The sequence below is a fragment of the Coregonus lavaretus genome (assembly GCF_964263955.1).
Source record: "Coregonus lavaretus genome assembly, chromosome: 9".
Lineage (NCBI taxonomy): Eukaryota > Metazoa > Chordata > Actinopteri > Salmoniformes > Salmonidae > Coregonus > Coregonus lavaretus.
In genome coordinates this window covers 24,554,315-24,566,143 of record NC_139996.1, presented here as the reverse complement: position 1 = coordinate 24,566,143, position 11,829 = coordinate 24,554,315, and the positions used below count along the sequence as shown (strand labels likewise).

The 11,829-nt window shown below is 42.8% G+C and overlaps 1 protein-coding gene across 3 annotated transcripts; it reads right to left on the bottom strand.

Annotated features, from left to right (window-relative positions):
* Positions 1-2,050: 2,050 nt before the first annotated feature.
* LOC311134680 (transmembrane protein 60-like) lies at positions 2,051-6,489 on the bottom strand. Of its 3 annotated transcripts, none has more exons than XM_084168431.1 (2): positions 6,415-6,489; positions 2,051-5,307 (listed from the first exon to the last, which is right to left on the bottom strand). In XM_084168431.1, the coding sequence occupies exon 2, from the start codon at positions 5,231-5,233 to the stop codon at positions 4,829-4,831; it is 405 nt and encodes a 134-aa protein (XP_084024557.1). In that variant the 5' UTR covers positions 5,234-5,307; positions 6,415-6,489; the 3' UTR covers positions 2,051-4,828. The 3 variants fall into 3 exon arrangements, with proteins under 3 accessions (XP_084024557.1, XP_084024559.1, XP_084024558.1); XM_084168433.1 differs by lacking the exon at positions 6,415-6,489 and adding an exon at positions 5,715-6,397; XM_084168432.1 differs by lacking the exon at positions 6,415-6,489 and adding an exon at positions 5,715-6,395 and having other exon boundaries at positions 2,051-5,286.
* Between the last annotated feature and the right edge of the window lie 5,340 nt (positions 6,490-11,829).

The window sequence follows — 11,829 nt, the reverse complement described above, 5'->3', positions numbered from 1 at the left end:
AAACACTTGTGACCGTCTCTCATTGGACTAAGCCACGGAAGAAGAGTAGCCAGCAGTTAAAGCTTATATTTTTCTGCGTCGGTAGACCTACTTTGTCTGGGGTGGAACGGTAGGCCTAACTTTTGAAAGTACCATGTTCAGATTCTTAATGACGTCTCAGATTTAATTATTTGCAAACAGGGACAGTTTCGTTGCAAACAAGACACAGTGATTTGGCATTGGAGAAATATGATAACATGTACACACAGGCCTATCTCTCTGTCCATTCTTAGCATGTAATTTCAGTAATTTGTGTGGTATTAAAAAATATTCTACTAATATGTAAAATGACAGAATTGCATTAAATGTTTATAAACTGCTATTTTTTCTCGTACCTGCAAATACAATGATAGATTCATGCAATGCTTTTACTATAAAGAAGATCTTTCCACCACTACTCTTGTCCATTGTGGTATGTGAACCCACAACTTTTTGATATCAAAATTCCTGCGTTGCCATGTAATGCTTACAGGACGAAGAACAGTTTCTAAAACTGCATATCTACAGTGCCTTCAGAGCTGTCATCAAGGCAAAGGGTGGCTATTTGAAAAATCTCAAATATAAAATACAGCTGTGGAAAAATTAAGAGACCACTGCAAATGTTTCTTAAATCAGCATCTCTACATGTATGACAGCCATTCCATTCCAGTGTCTGTTGAATTCCAACACAGGCACACCTCATTCTACTGAATTAGGTACTGATTAGGTGATCACCTGAACCAAATCTTATTTAATGAGGAAAAGTATAAAAACCACTGCTGTGGTCATCACTATCCTCTTGCAATAGGACCAGCTGGATGGTAAAAAACTGTGCTAATAGTACCTCAAAAGTAATATTAATCCAAAAAATAACTATTGACCATGCCAAAAGAGTTGAAAAGGAAAGTTTTGAGTGAGGAAAAGAAGGGTTCAATTCTGGCTTTACTGGCAGAGGGATACAGTGAGCGTCAGGTTGCTTCCATCCTTAACATTTCAAAGACAGTAGTTCATAAGAACAAGGTCAAGCAGCAGACATTGGGGACAATAAAGTAGCAGACATTGGGGACAACAAAGCTACAGACCGGCAGAGGGTGAAAACGACCCTCTACTGACCGGGATGACCGCCAACTCATTCCAATGTCACTCAACAACTGTAGGATGACATCAAGTGACCTACAAAAAGAATGGCAAACGGCAGCTGGGGTGAAGTGCACAGCGAGGACGGTTCGAAACAGGCTCCTAGGGGCAGGGCTGAAGTCGTGCAAAGCTAGAAAAAAGCCCTTCATCAATGAGAAGCAAAGAAGAGCCAGGCTGATGTTTGCAAAAGACTATAAGGATTGGACCGTAGAGGACTGGAGTAAGGTCATCTTCTCTGATGAGTCCAATTTTCAGCTTTGCCCAACACCTGGTCATCTAATGGTTAGACGGAGACCTGGAGAGGCCTACAAGCCACAGCGTCTCGCACCCACTGAAATTTGGTGGAGGATCGGTGATGATCTGGGGGTGCTTCAGCAAGGCTGGAATCGGGCAGATTTGTCTTTGTGAAGGACGCATGAATCAAGCCACGTACAAGGTTGTCCTGGAAGAAAACTTGCTTCCTTTTGCTCTGACATTGTTCCCCAACTCTGAGGATTGGTTTTTCCAGCAGGACAGTTTACCATGCCACACAGCCAGGTAAATCAAGGTGTGGATGGAGGACCACCAGATCAAGACCCTGTCATGGCCAGCCCAATCTCCAGACCTGAACCCCATTGAAAACTTCTGGAATGTGATCAAGAGGACGATGGATGGTCACAAGCCATTAAACAAAGCTGAGCTGCTTGAATTTTTGCGCCAGGAGTTGCATAAAGTCACCCAACATCAATGTGAAAGACTGGTGGAGAGCATGCCAAGACACATGAAAGCTGTGATTGAAAATCAGGGTTATTCCACCAAATATTGATTTCTCAACTCGTCAGTTAAAACATTAGTATTGTGTTGTTTAAAAATGAACATGAACTTATTTTCTTTGCATTATTCGAGGTCTGACAACACCGCATCTTTTTTGTTATTTTGACCAGTTGTCATTTTCTGCAAATAAATGCTCTAAATGACAATGTTTTTTGGGGGAATTTGTGGGAAATGTTGTCAGTAGTTTATAGAATAAAATAAAAAGGTTATTTTTACCCAAACACATACCTATAAATAGTAAAACCAGAGAAACTGATAATTTTGCAGTGGTCTCTTTAATTTTTTCCAGAGCTGTATATTTTGATTTGTTTAACACTTTTTTGGTTACTACATGATTCCATGTGTGTTATTTCATAGTTTTGATGCCTTAGCAAAAATAAAGAAAAACCCTTGAAGGTGTGTCCAAACTTTTGACTGGTACTGTACATACATTTATATAGCATGATGCAGCCACCACTATGCTTGAAAATATGGAGAGTGGGACTCAGTAATGTGTTATATTGGGTTTGCCCCAAACCTAACACTTTAGGACAAAAAGTGAATTGCTTTGCCACATTTTCTGCAGTATTACTTCAGTGCCTTGTTGCGAACAGGATGCATGTTTTGGAATATTTTTATTCTGCACAGGCTTCCTTCTTTTCCCACTGTCAATTAGGTTAGTATTGTGGAGTACCTAAAATGTTGTTGATCCATCCTCAGTTTTCTCCTATCAAAGACGTTAAAGTCTTTAACTGTTTTAAAGTCACCATTGGCCTCATGGTAAAATCTCTGAGCAGTTTCCTTCCTCTCCGGCAACTGAGTTAGGAAGGACGCCTGTATCTTTGTAGTGACTGGGTGTATTGATACACCATCCAAAGTGTAATTAATAACTTCACCATTCTCAAAGGGATATTCAATGTCTGCTTTTTTTTTCCTTCACCCATCTACCAACAGGTGCCCTTCTTTGTGAGGCATTGGAAAACATCCCTGGTCTTTGTGCTTGAATATGTGTTTGAAATTCACTGCTCGACTGATGGACCTTACAGATAATTGTATGTGTGGGGTACAGAGATGAGATATTCATTCAAAAATCATGTTAAACACTATTATTGCACACAGAGTGAGTCCATGCAACTTATTATGTGACCTGTTAAGCACATTTTTACTCCTGAACTTATTTAGGCTTGCATAACAAAGGGGTTGAATACTTATTGACTCAAGACATTTCAGCTTTTAATTTGTTATTAATTTGTTAAAGAAATTACAAACATAATTCCACTTTGACATTATGGGGTATTGTGTGTAGGCCAGTGACCAAAAAAATCTCAGTTTAATCCATTTTAAATTCAGGCTGTAACACAACAAGGGGTGTGAATACTTTCTGAAGGCACTGTAAGGCTCTGGACTGTCCAAGAAGTGAGGGTAAACGGTAGACATGTTCTCTGCTATCCACTTTTTTAAATTATTATTTTGGGTATAGGGTCACTTGTTTTTTTTCCAGCATTCAGGGAGGGTTTATGTAAAATATATTTAGCTGAACAAAGGGCCATCCATTTTTATTTCAGAGAGGTCCGATTTTCTCCATGTAACCCTTATTATAAATAACGTTCACTCCCTAACTAGGGCTTTACAATGATGGTAAAAACGTGGAGATTTTGGGGTTAAGTGAGATAAAATCTTCCTGGATGTCACAGAGGGACATGTAAAAATGCTGAATTTTGGCACTTTATCAAGTCTTTATTCAAATAGAAAATCTGATTGATTGAATTCTCCATGTGTTCTATATTAATGGGCACTTCAATATAACAGGCTTTTAAATACAATATTGGTGCACAATTTCTACTTCAAATATCAAAGGAACGCAAAAGGCACTAATTTCGTGGAACGACCCAGTAACAGTACAAGTCCTGTCTCCGAGTCACCAGTGACCTCGTACACAACACCCCGGAGGGCAGGCAATCCCTCCCTCTATCCTCTCTGGATTGGGTCGGGTTACCAGTTATGTCATTATTTTCATATCAGACTCAGAGCCATGTTCCAAAACATAGATCATGTACACATCCTCCCTTCTTTGAGGTAGTCATGTGATTGGATAAATTAAAGCAGGGACATACTGTTGTATAATCAGTCATACTGCTTTCACCAGTCCAACTCAGTCAGATCTTTGAAAACTTCAGCAAAGTAGAGGAATTTTATATATCTCATGATTTATGTGTGTTTCTTCATGGTCGCCAAGGGAAAACAGATCCTTATCACACTTCAAAGAAACATAATCAATACCAATGTTCACATATAAACCCATTGGACCTAACTGTCCCAGTTTTCAGAGGATAACACAGGCACATGCACAGACAAGTCAGTCTGTGTCAGGAGAGCAAGGGTTCGAGTCTGCTTATGAATACCTTGAATTCTCAACCAACACGTCTCAAATCTCACACGGCAGAATACTTATCCACTGGAGCATCAAATGAGTCCATTATCACTGAATCCCACACACATATTTGAAAAACAGTGCAGATGCAAAGTTTGGTAATCGAATGACAGCACAAACAGCACAAAATGTCATTATGTTACCAAACTTTGCATCTGCACTGTTCTTCAAGTAAATGTATTTTTGTACAATTTTCTGTAGAAACACGAAAAAGTCTCTGCACACTTCCAGTCAGATGCAAATGTATGTTAATTATAGCTGAGCTTCTTTCAGTCTCTGCTGTAGTGAAAATAAACCAATCCATTTCTTATCTTCATCTCCATCCTTTTCAGTTCAGTTTCTCCTGCAGTGGATTACAATAATCTCCCATTCACCTCCCTTACAGACTCACTTGCAGTCTTTAGACGGAGTAAATAAAATCAATCTCCATCTTTCTCCCTCTCCATCCTCTCAGTCTCTCCGGTAGTGAAAGACATTGCAGCCAACCTTTACCATGGCCCCGACCAGCAGGGCCCAGAGGGGGACACACACCACGCTGAGCCAGATGTCCGTCAGCCTCTCCAACCGGGCGCACAGCGTCAGACAGAAGCCCAGCTTCAGCAGCATTGCCACCAGGTACGACACCCTCTGCCGCAATTTCTGCTGGTCGCCCCGCGGATCATAGCCGGGCTTGCACTGACCCGCCATCTTCACCACCAGCATGAGGATGAGAATGGTGTCAAATGTCCATACAGGGAGGAAGATGAGGAACCAGTTCCAGTGGATCTTGGAGTCCAGTTTGAGGACCAGCATGATGAGGAAGATGAGGGTGAAGGTCCAGGACAGGAAGACTCTCTGGGCCAGAGACATTCTCATTTAAGGGAGGAGTTGGCCTGGAGGGGGAACGTTAACTGTGGCACTGGCAGGTTCTGGTCAAGAGTGAGATAAGCCTGAAGATAGGAGACACACAGACACACAGACACAGACACAGACACAGACACAGACACAGACACAGACACACACACACACACACACACACACACACACACACACACACACACACACACACACACACGCAACTAGGATGAGAGCCTATATTTGCTAAACATAGGGGATTACACTGGTTGTAGTAGGTGGGAGTAGCAATGTTGTCTTCCTGGCAATGGGGGATCATCATCATGATCCGATTATCTAGTTTGCCATTGATATGACAATTTCCATTTAGTTAATGAATGACAACAATATATTGGACAGCGCATTTAGCTATAGTTCATCAACTACCGGTAGCTAGCTAGTCGAATTTAGCCAAATCTAATCTAGCGAACTGACATTTGAGACAGGCAGCCATTCTCCTTACCTGGATCAGAGGATTTGTCACCCAATGTGAATTAAAATAATTATCTGTAGAATCCATATCATGAATAATAGTGTGTTTTCATTGGAAGTTGGTTTCGAAGTGGCTACAGTATTTTCTAATATTTAGGTTTATCTTCCAGGAGTCGTTAGCGGAAAATAAATTGTACCCTCCTATAATCAACTACGATTGGCTATTTTCATGAGGAGGTTTGTCAATCATACAAAACACCACACTGATTGAAGGAAAATACAAATGTGAAACCGTAAAGTACACAAACGCTGTCCATACTTTGTTAAATTCAGTCAATGGACTAGACTAAACCAAATATCGTCTATTATATCACTGATTATCCATTATATTGTCCAGACACTCCATTGGCCACTCTAACAATGAAAATATATGTCTTCAAACATGGTAGGCAATCGGGAGGAGGCAAGATCAGGTGGGACCATTCTAGCCAATGAGAGGGCAGATACGAGTGTGACAACAGGCACAACTCCGATATAAAGTATTTTTTCTAAAAGTTTCCGGGATGTCACGTGTCCTACACTCATAACAACCTAAGTATTATGAAACTTATATTTGATCAAATAAGCCACACGAAGCAAATAAGCCATTCCATTTTTGGTTTACCAAATTCGACACTCTCTCATTGACCTCCATACAAAAACAACTCGCTTAGTGAGCGAAAAATAGCCACCTGCTGGAGAAGTCAGATTTTGTACTCAGTTATCCCTTGCTTCGCCTCTTCCTTTCTGACTATAGTGACAAGATAGACATGTGACCGCACTAACAATGGAAATACATGTTGTACTCACAGATGGAAGGCAGGCAGGAGGAAGCGAGATCAGGTGGGACCATTCTAGCCAATGAGAGGGCAGATACGTGTGTGAACAACAGGCCATAGAGATAGATAGTTAGAGGACTCATCTTTGTATCTGTGCCATTGTAGCATCTGTGACAGCATTGGCAGCGCCATCTAGGCCATATCCATTTTTTAAAGTAGTCTGTATATCTGTCTCATTGTTCTATCTGTGGTAGTAGTATTAGTGCGTTGCTAGGTAACGACGTAAATTAGAGCACTTTTTATGAACGTACTGGCCATGTGTATGTTGTCTACTATATCATGGGCAGGAGGCTCTAACAATGGGAATTTCAAACCACCCGCTGTATTCACCTCCGTTACTTGGTCGCGTCGTTGCCATTGTTATTAAAGCAATTGTACAAGAGGGCGTGCTAAATAAATAAAAATGTGTGCTGTGCTGCTGTCATATGAACGCCCTCTCGTGTACAATTGCTTTAATAACAATGGCAACGACGCCACCGAGTGATTGCTTACAATTGCTTTTCTACAATTGCTTTACATTTAAATAAAAAACGTTATTTTGATAAATGTATAGGTTACTATTTCAGTAGTTGTCTTTTTGTTCTATATCTATGGAAGCCACCCAGTTGTACATTCTAAATGTTATTATCGCTTGCTAGCTAGCCAACTACAGCTAACATAGTCAATTCAAACCATGCAGCTAGAATATCAGCAAAGTAGTTGCATTTCATTTCGTTTTACCTGTTTTTCTATTGGCATTTCTTTGCCTATATCCATTAAAATGATGCTGATTCATTTTGACTGGCTGAGAAAATATGTCCCTTCTAGTCCTGACACATTAATTCAAAATAGGACAGTGGAATATTCTATCGAATTTCAATATTGAAACAATGCTGCAAATGTCGAGAGACAGACAGCAATGTTGTTGCAAACCAACTGTTAGGCTAGATCAGGGGTGTCAAACTCGTTTTAGCTCAGGGGCCACATGGAGGAAAATCTATTCCCAAGTGGGCCGGACCGGAAAAATCATGGTATATATAACTTAAAAACAACAACTTCAGATTGTTTTCTTTGTTTTAATACGATCAACATACAACATAAAGCTGGAGCCTGAGGACAGTGTGTCCAAAATAGTACAAGCACAACATCACTATTAATCATAAAACACGTCAAGTTTATTTGAAAATTCTAAAGAAAAAGAACACACAAACACACAATGCCTCAGTGATGAACAGAACTGTTTCACAGATCACAGAACTATATCAGGGTGTCATTTCTCAGGCAGAAATGTAGATAAAAATAATGAAATCCTGTTCCCAAAACAAGTGCAAGAACCACAGAGTCAAGAATAGGTTAAATATACAAATAAAATAAAAACAATTAAAAACAATAGCACATCAACATAAAAACATATAAACATAAAGCTGGAGCCTGAGGACAGTGTCCAAAAGCACAACATCACTATTAATCATAAAACACCTCAAGTTATTTGAAAGTTCTGAGGACAAAGAACACACAAACACACAATGCCTCAGTGATTCACAGAAGTATATCACAGATCACAGAACTATATCAGGGTGTCATTTCTCAGGCAGAAATGTAGATAAAAATAATGAAATCCTGTTCCCCAAACAAGTGCAAGAACCACAGAGTCAAGAATAGGTTAAATATACAAATAAAATAAAAACTATTAAAAACAATAGCACATCAACATAAAAACATATACATAAATCTGAAAGCGTTGCTCAAACTCCCGTAACAGTCCCGTTATTTTATCTTTGAACCGCTTCATGTCTGCCACATGTTGGGTCGCACACACATTTTTCAGACAGGGGAAGTGAGCTGCATCACCACCGGCAAGTTGCGTCTCCCACAATGACAGCTTCAACTTGAAAGAACGTATGCTGTCATAATACCGCGTGACAACTTTGTTGCGCCCTTGCAGCTGTTTGTTCAAGTTATTCAGGTGCTCTGTAACATCCACCATAAATGCAAGGTCCGGCATCCATTCTGCGGAATGAAATTCTAACACTGGTTTGCCCTTTTCTTCCATGAACTGTTCAATTTCTTCTCGTAAATCAAAGAAATGCCTCAGCACAGCACCTCGGCTTAACCATCTTACCTCAGTGTGGTATGGCAGGCCATAGATGTGGTCTTTCTCTCTGAGAAGGCTGTCAAACTGACGGTGATTCAGGCTTCTGGATCGGATGAAATTTACAGTTTGGATGACCACCTTCATGACGTTATCCATCTTTAATGACTTGCAACACAAAGCCTCCTGGTGCAAAATACAGTGAAAAGCCAAAAAATCACGTCCTCCATTTGCAGATTGCACTTTCTCTCTGAACTTTGTCACAACGCCTGCTTTTTTCCCGATCATTGAGGGCGCACCATCTGTAGCCAGGCTGACAGCGCGGGACCAGTCCACTCCGACCCTGTCCAGCGCGCCGACGAGTGCGGTAAAAATATCAGCTGCTGTCGTTGTATCTGTCATCGGCACCAACTCCACGAACTCCTCGGTGACGGTCAATGTGTCATCAACTCCGCGGATGAAAAAATGGCCAGTTGTGCAACATCTGTAATGTCCGTGCTTTCATCAATTGCAACCGAAAACGCAATAAATGACTTTACTTTTTGCTTCAACTGGCTGTCCAAATCCACTGAAAGATCGGAAATCCTGTCTGCAACTGTGTTTCTTGTCAGGCTGATATTTGCAAAAGCCTGCCGCTTTTCAGGGCACACAATCTCCGCTGCCTTCATCATGCATGTTTTTACAAATTCACCCTCACTAAATGGTTTTGAAGCCACTGCGATTTCATTAGCAATGAGGTAGCTAGCTTTCACTGCAGCGTCACTGATGTCTCGGCTGTGAGTAAACACAGACTGCTGTTTCTTCAGACCCGCCAACAGTTCATTCACCTTCTCTCATCTCCGCTGTCCTTGAAAGTTGTCATATTTGTCGGCATGAAGACTCACATAGTGGCGACAAAGGTTATATTCTTTCAGCACTGCAACATGCTCTGAACACACCAAACATACAGCTTTCCCATTCAATTCCGTGATTAAATAGGATGACCATTTTTCTTGGAACACTCTGCACTCTGTGTCCACTTTTCTCTTTTTTGACAGAGACATATTGGGGCAATGAGGGTGCCAAAGCACATAATGTTAAAAGTAGAAGCCGTAATAAATATCGCGGGCAAAACAAAGTAGCTCATTGGCTGCACGTGCTTGACCTACTTGCTCTGCCCCGGTATAAACAGTTTGCTTGCTTAACACAATTGCTATTGCGCCATCCAGTGGACGCAATTGGAACAGCAGTTTATTTTATTGAATAAAATAAAATAAAAAAAAATAAAAATCTTTTCTTTTTTTTCTTTCAAAATCATCTCGCGGGCCAGATTAAACCCGTTTGCGGGCCTGATCCGGCCCGCGGGCCGTACGTTTGACACCCCTGAGCTAGATGGTTTTTACAGTGGAGATCAAGTTAATTAATTGGCTGGCTGGGCTGATGAGACACTGGATGCGCAGGGATTTCTCAGATGGAACGGAAAACAAGTTGGCCATTTTTGCGTCATAGGCTTACCCGTGCTAAACGTTTTTTTTAGTATGGCTTAGAACATGTCTCAACCAATCACAATGCTTGTTTTGACCAATCCGTTGTAGAACGACGTTCTATATCGTGGAGCTCCGCCCCATAGGGGAGCTCTGCTCCTGTTGGTTTACCCACTGCCCTAAGGCAGCAACAGCCTGAGACAAAATTATGCACACACCTGCAGCCAATAGGAGTACAGGTGTCCCTATAAGAGGGGACGCTTCCCCTCAATCAGCCTCCTTTTATCTTCAGTGACTGGACTAGACTATAGAAGCCAAGAAGAGACGAAGAGAAGACTCAGGACGAGATACGCCGTCGATTTTTCCAGTCATCGACGTCGTCCTAGAATGAGCACACCAGGAAATGTTCCACCCCCAAAAGCTATTTTCAGAGCTCAATGCCGCTGCGCCTCCATGACGGCTGTGGACTCCCACGACTTATGTTTAGTGTGTTTGGGTTCACAGTACACCAAGGAGGGGGTCAGCGATCCCCCTAATTGCGCCAGCTGCGCCCTCCTTTCATTGAAGGAGAGGAAGCAGCGCTGGGCGTTTTTTAGGGAGGATATTCCTCTGGAGGACGTGCTATCGGTGCTAGCCTCTGCTTCAGAGGCATCATCAGATGGCGCCAACTCCGGAGAAGACAGGGATTATGGGGAGGAGACAGATATTCCCATGGAACAATCCGACCCTCTGACCCAGGCGTTCAAGACCCCCTTTCCTTTGGAAAGCGAGAGGTCTTGTAATTCCCTGGGTGATGACGACACGGGCTCTGAGAGATCAGTAGCCCTGTCCTTCGCTGCAGCCTCTCTGCGTTCAGATTTTCCTGGACTCATTGAGAGTGCTGCTCGACGCTTAGAGATAGCGCTGCCCCCCATTCCCTCCGCACCGGAAGTGGATATGATGGAGGGCGGCCCCTATTCTCGGCCAATGAGGGCGGCAGAGCCTCTGGCTCCAGCAATGCCCTCGCTGGCAAAGTACGTCGAGGGCTCATGGGAGGCGGCTCTGGCGGCGCGTTCGCCGGCCAAGGCGTACCTCCCATTCACCAGAGTGGAGGGAAGGCTTCAGGGCTTCGCTAGAGGAATCCCCAGGCTAGAGAGCGCCCTGGCTGCATATCTCGTGCCGGGTTCGAGTCCCTGGCCCTCTTCCAAAAAGGCCACCTTGCCGACGCAAAAGGACTGCCTCACAGCGCAGCTGGTAGAGAAGTCCTTTACGTTGGGAGCCCAAGCTGTAGCAGCAGCAAATAACATTGCCACCATGGGTGCGTTGCTGAGCGCACACATAAGGTAGGTATAAGAAAGGTATCAAGTTGCCGCCTTGTATTACCTCATAAAGACCTCACCTTACAGACTCCTAGGAGTGCTGTAGTGAGTGTATCACATAGCAGGCTGCAGTCTCAGTCAGATAATGGCAGGATGACACAACCGCTATTCGTGGATGGCGCGCTGTCTCAGGCTAAGGCCTCAGTCAGTGCAGTTCAGACCCGTGCCGCGTTCTCGGAGGGCCGGAATACTACGGTTACGAGTTTAACCAACGTATTGGTGCCCCCGTTTCTCTCAGAACGCGCTGATGTTCACCACGCTGAGTGTAGCTCAGCCCACCAAGGGTGCGTAGCTGAGCACACACAGGAGGCGAATGTAAAAAAGGTATCAAGGCGCCGCCTTGTGTTACCTCATAGAGACCTCACATTACAGACTC

What these genes read in the sequence shown, in the direction of transcription:
- LOC311134680 (XM_084168431.1), bottom strand. Translation starts at nt 5,233, where the DNA reads ATGAGAATGTCTCTGGCCCAGAGAGTCTTCCTGTCCTGGACCTTCACC.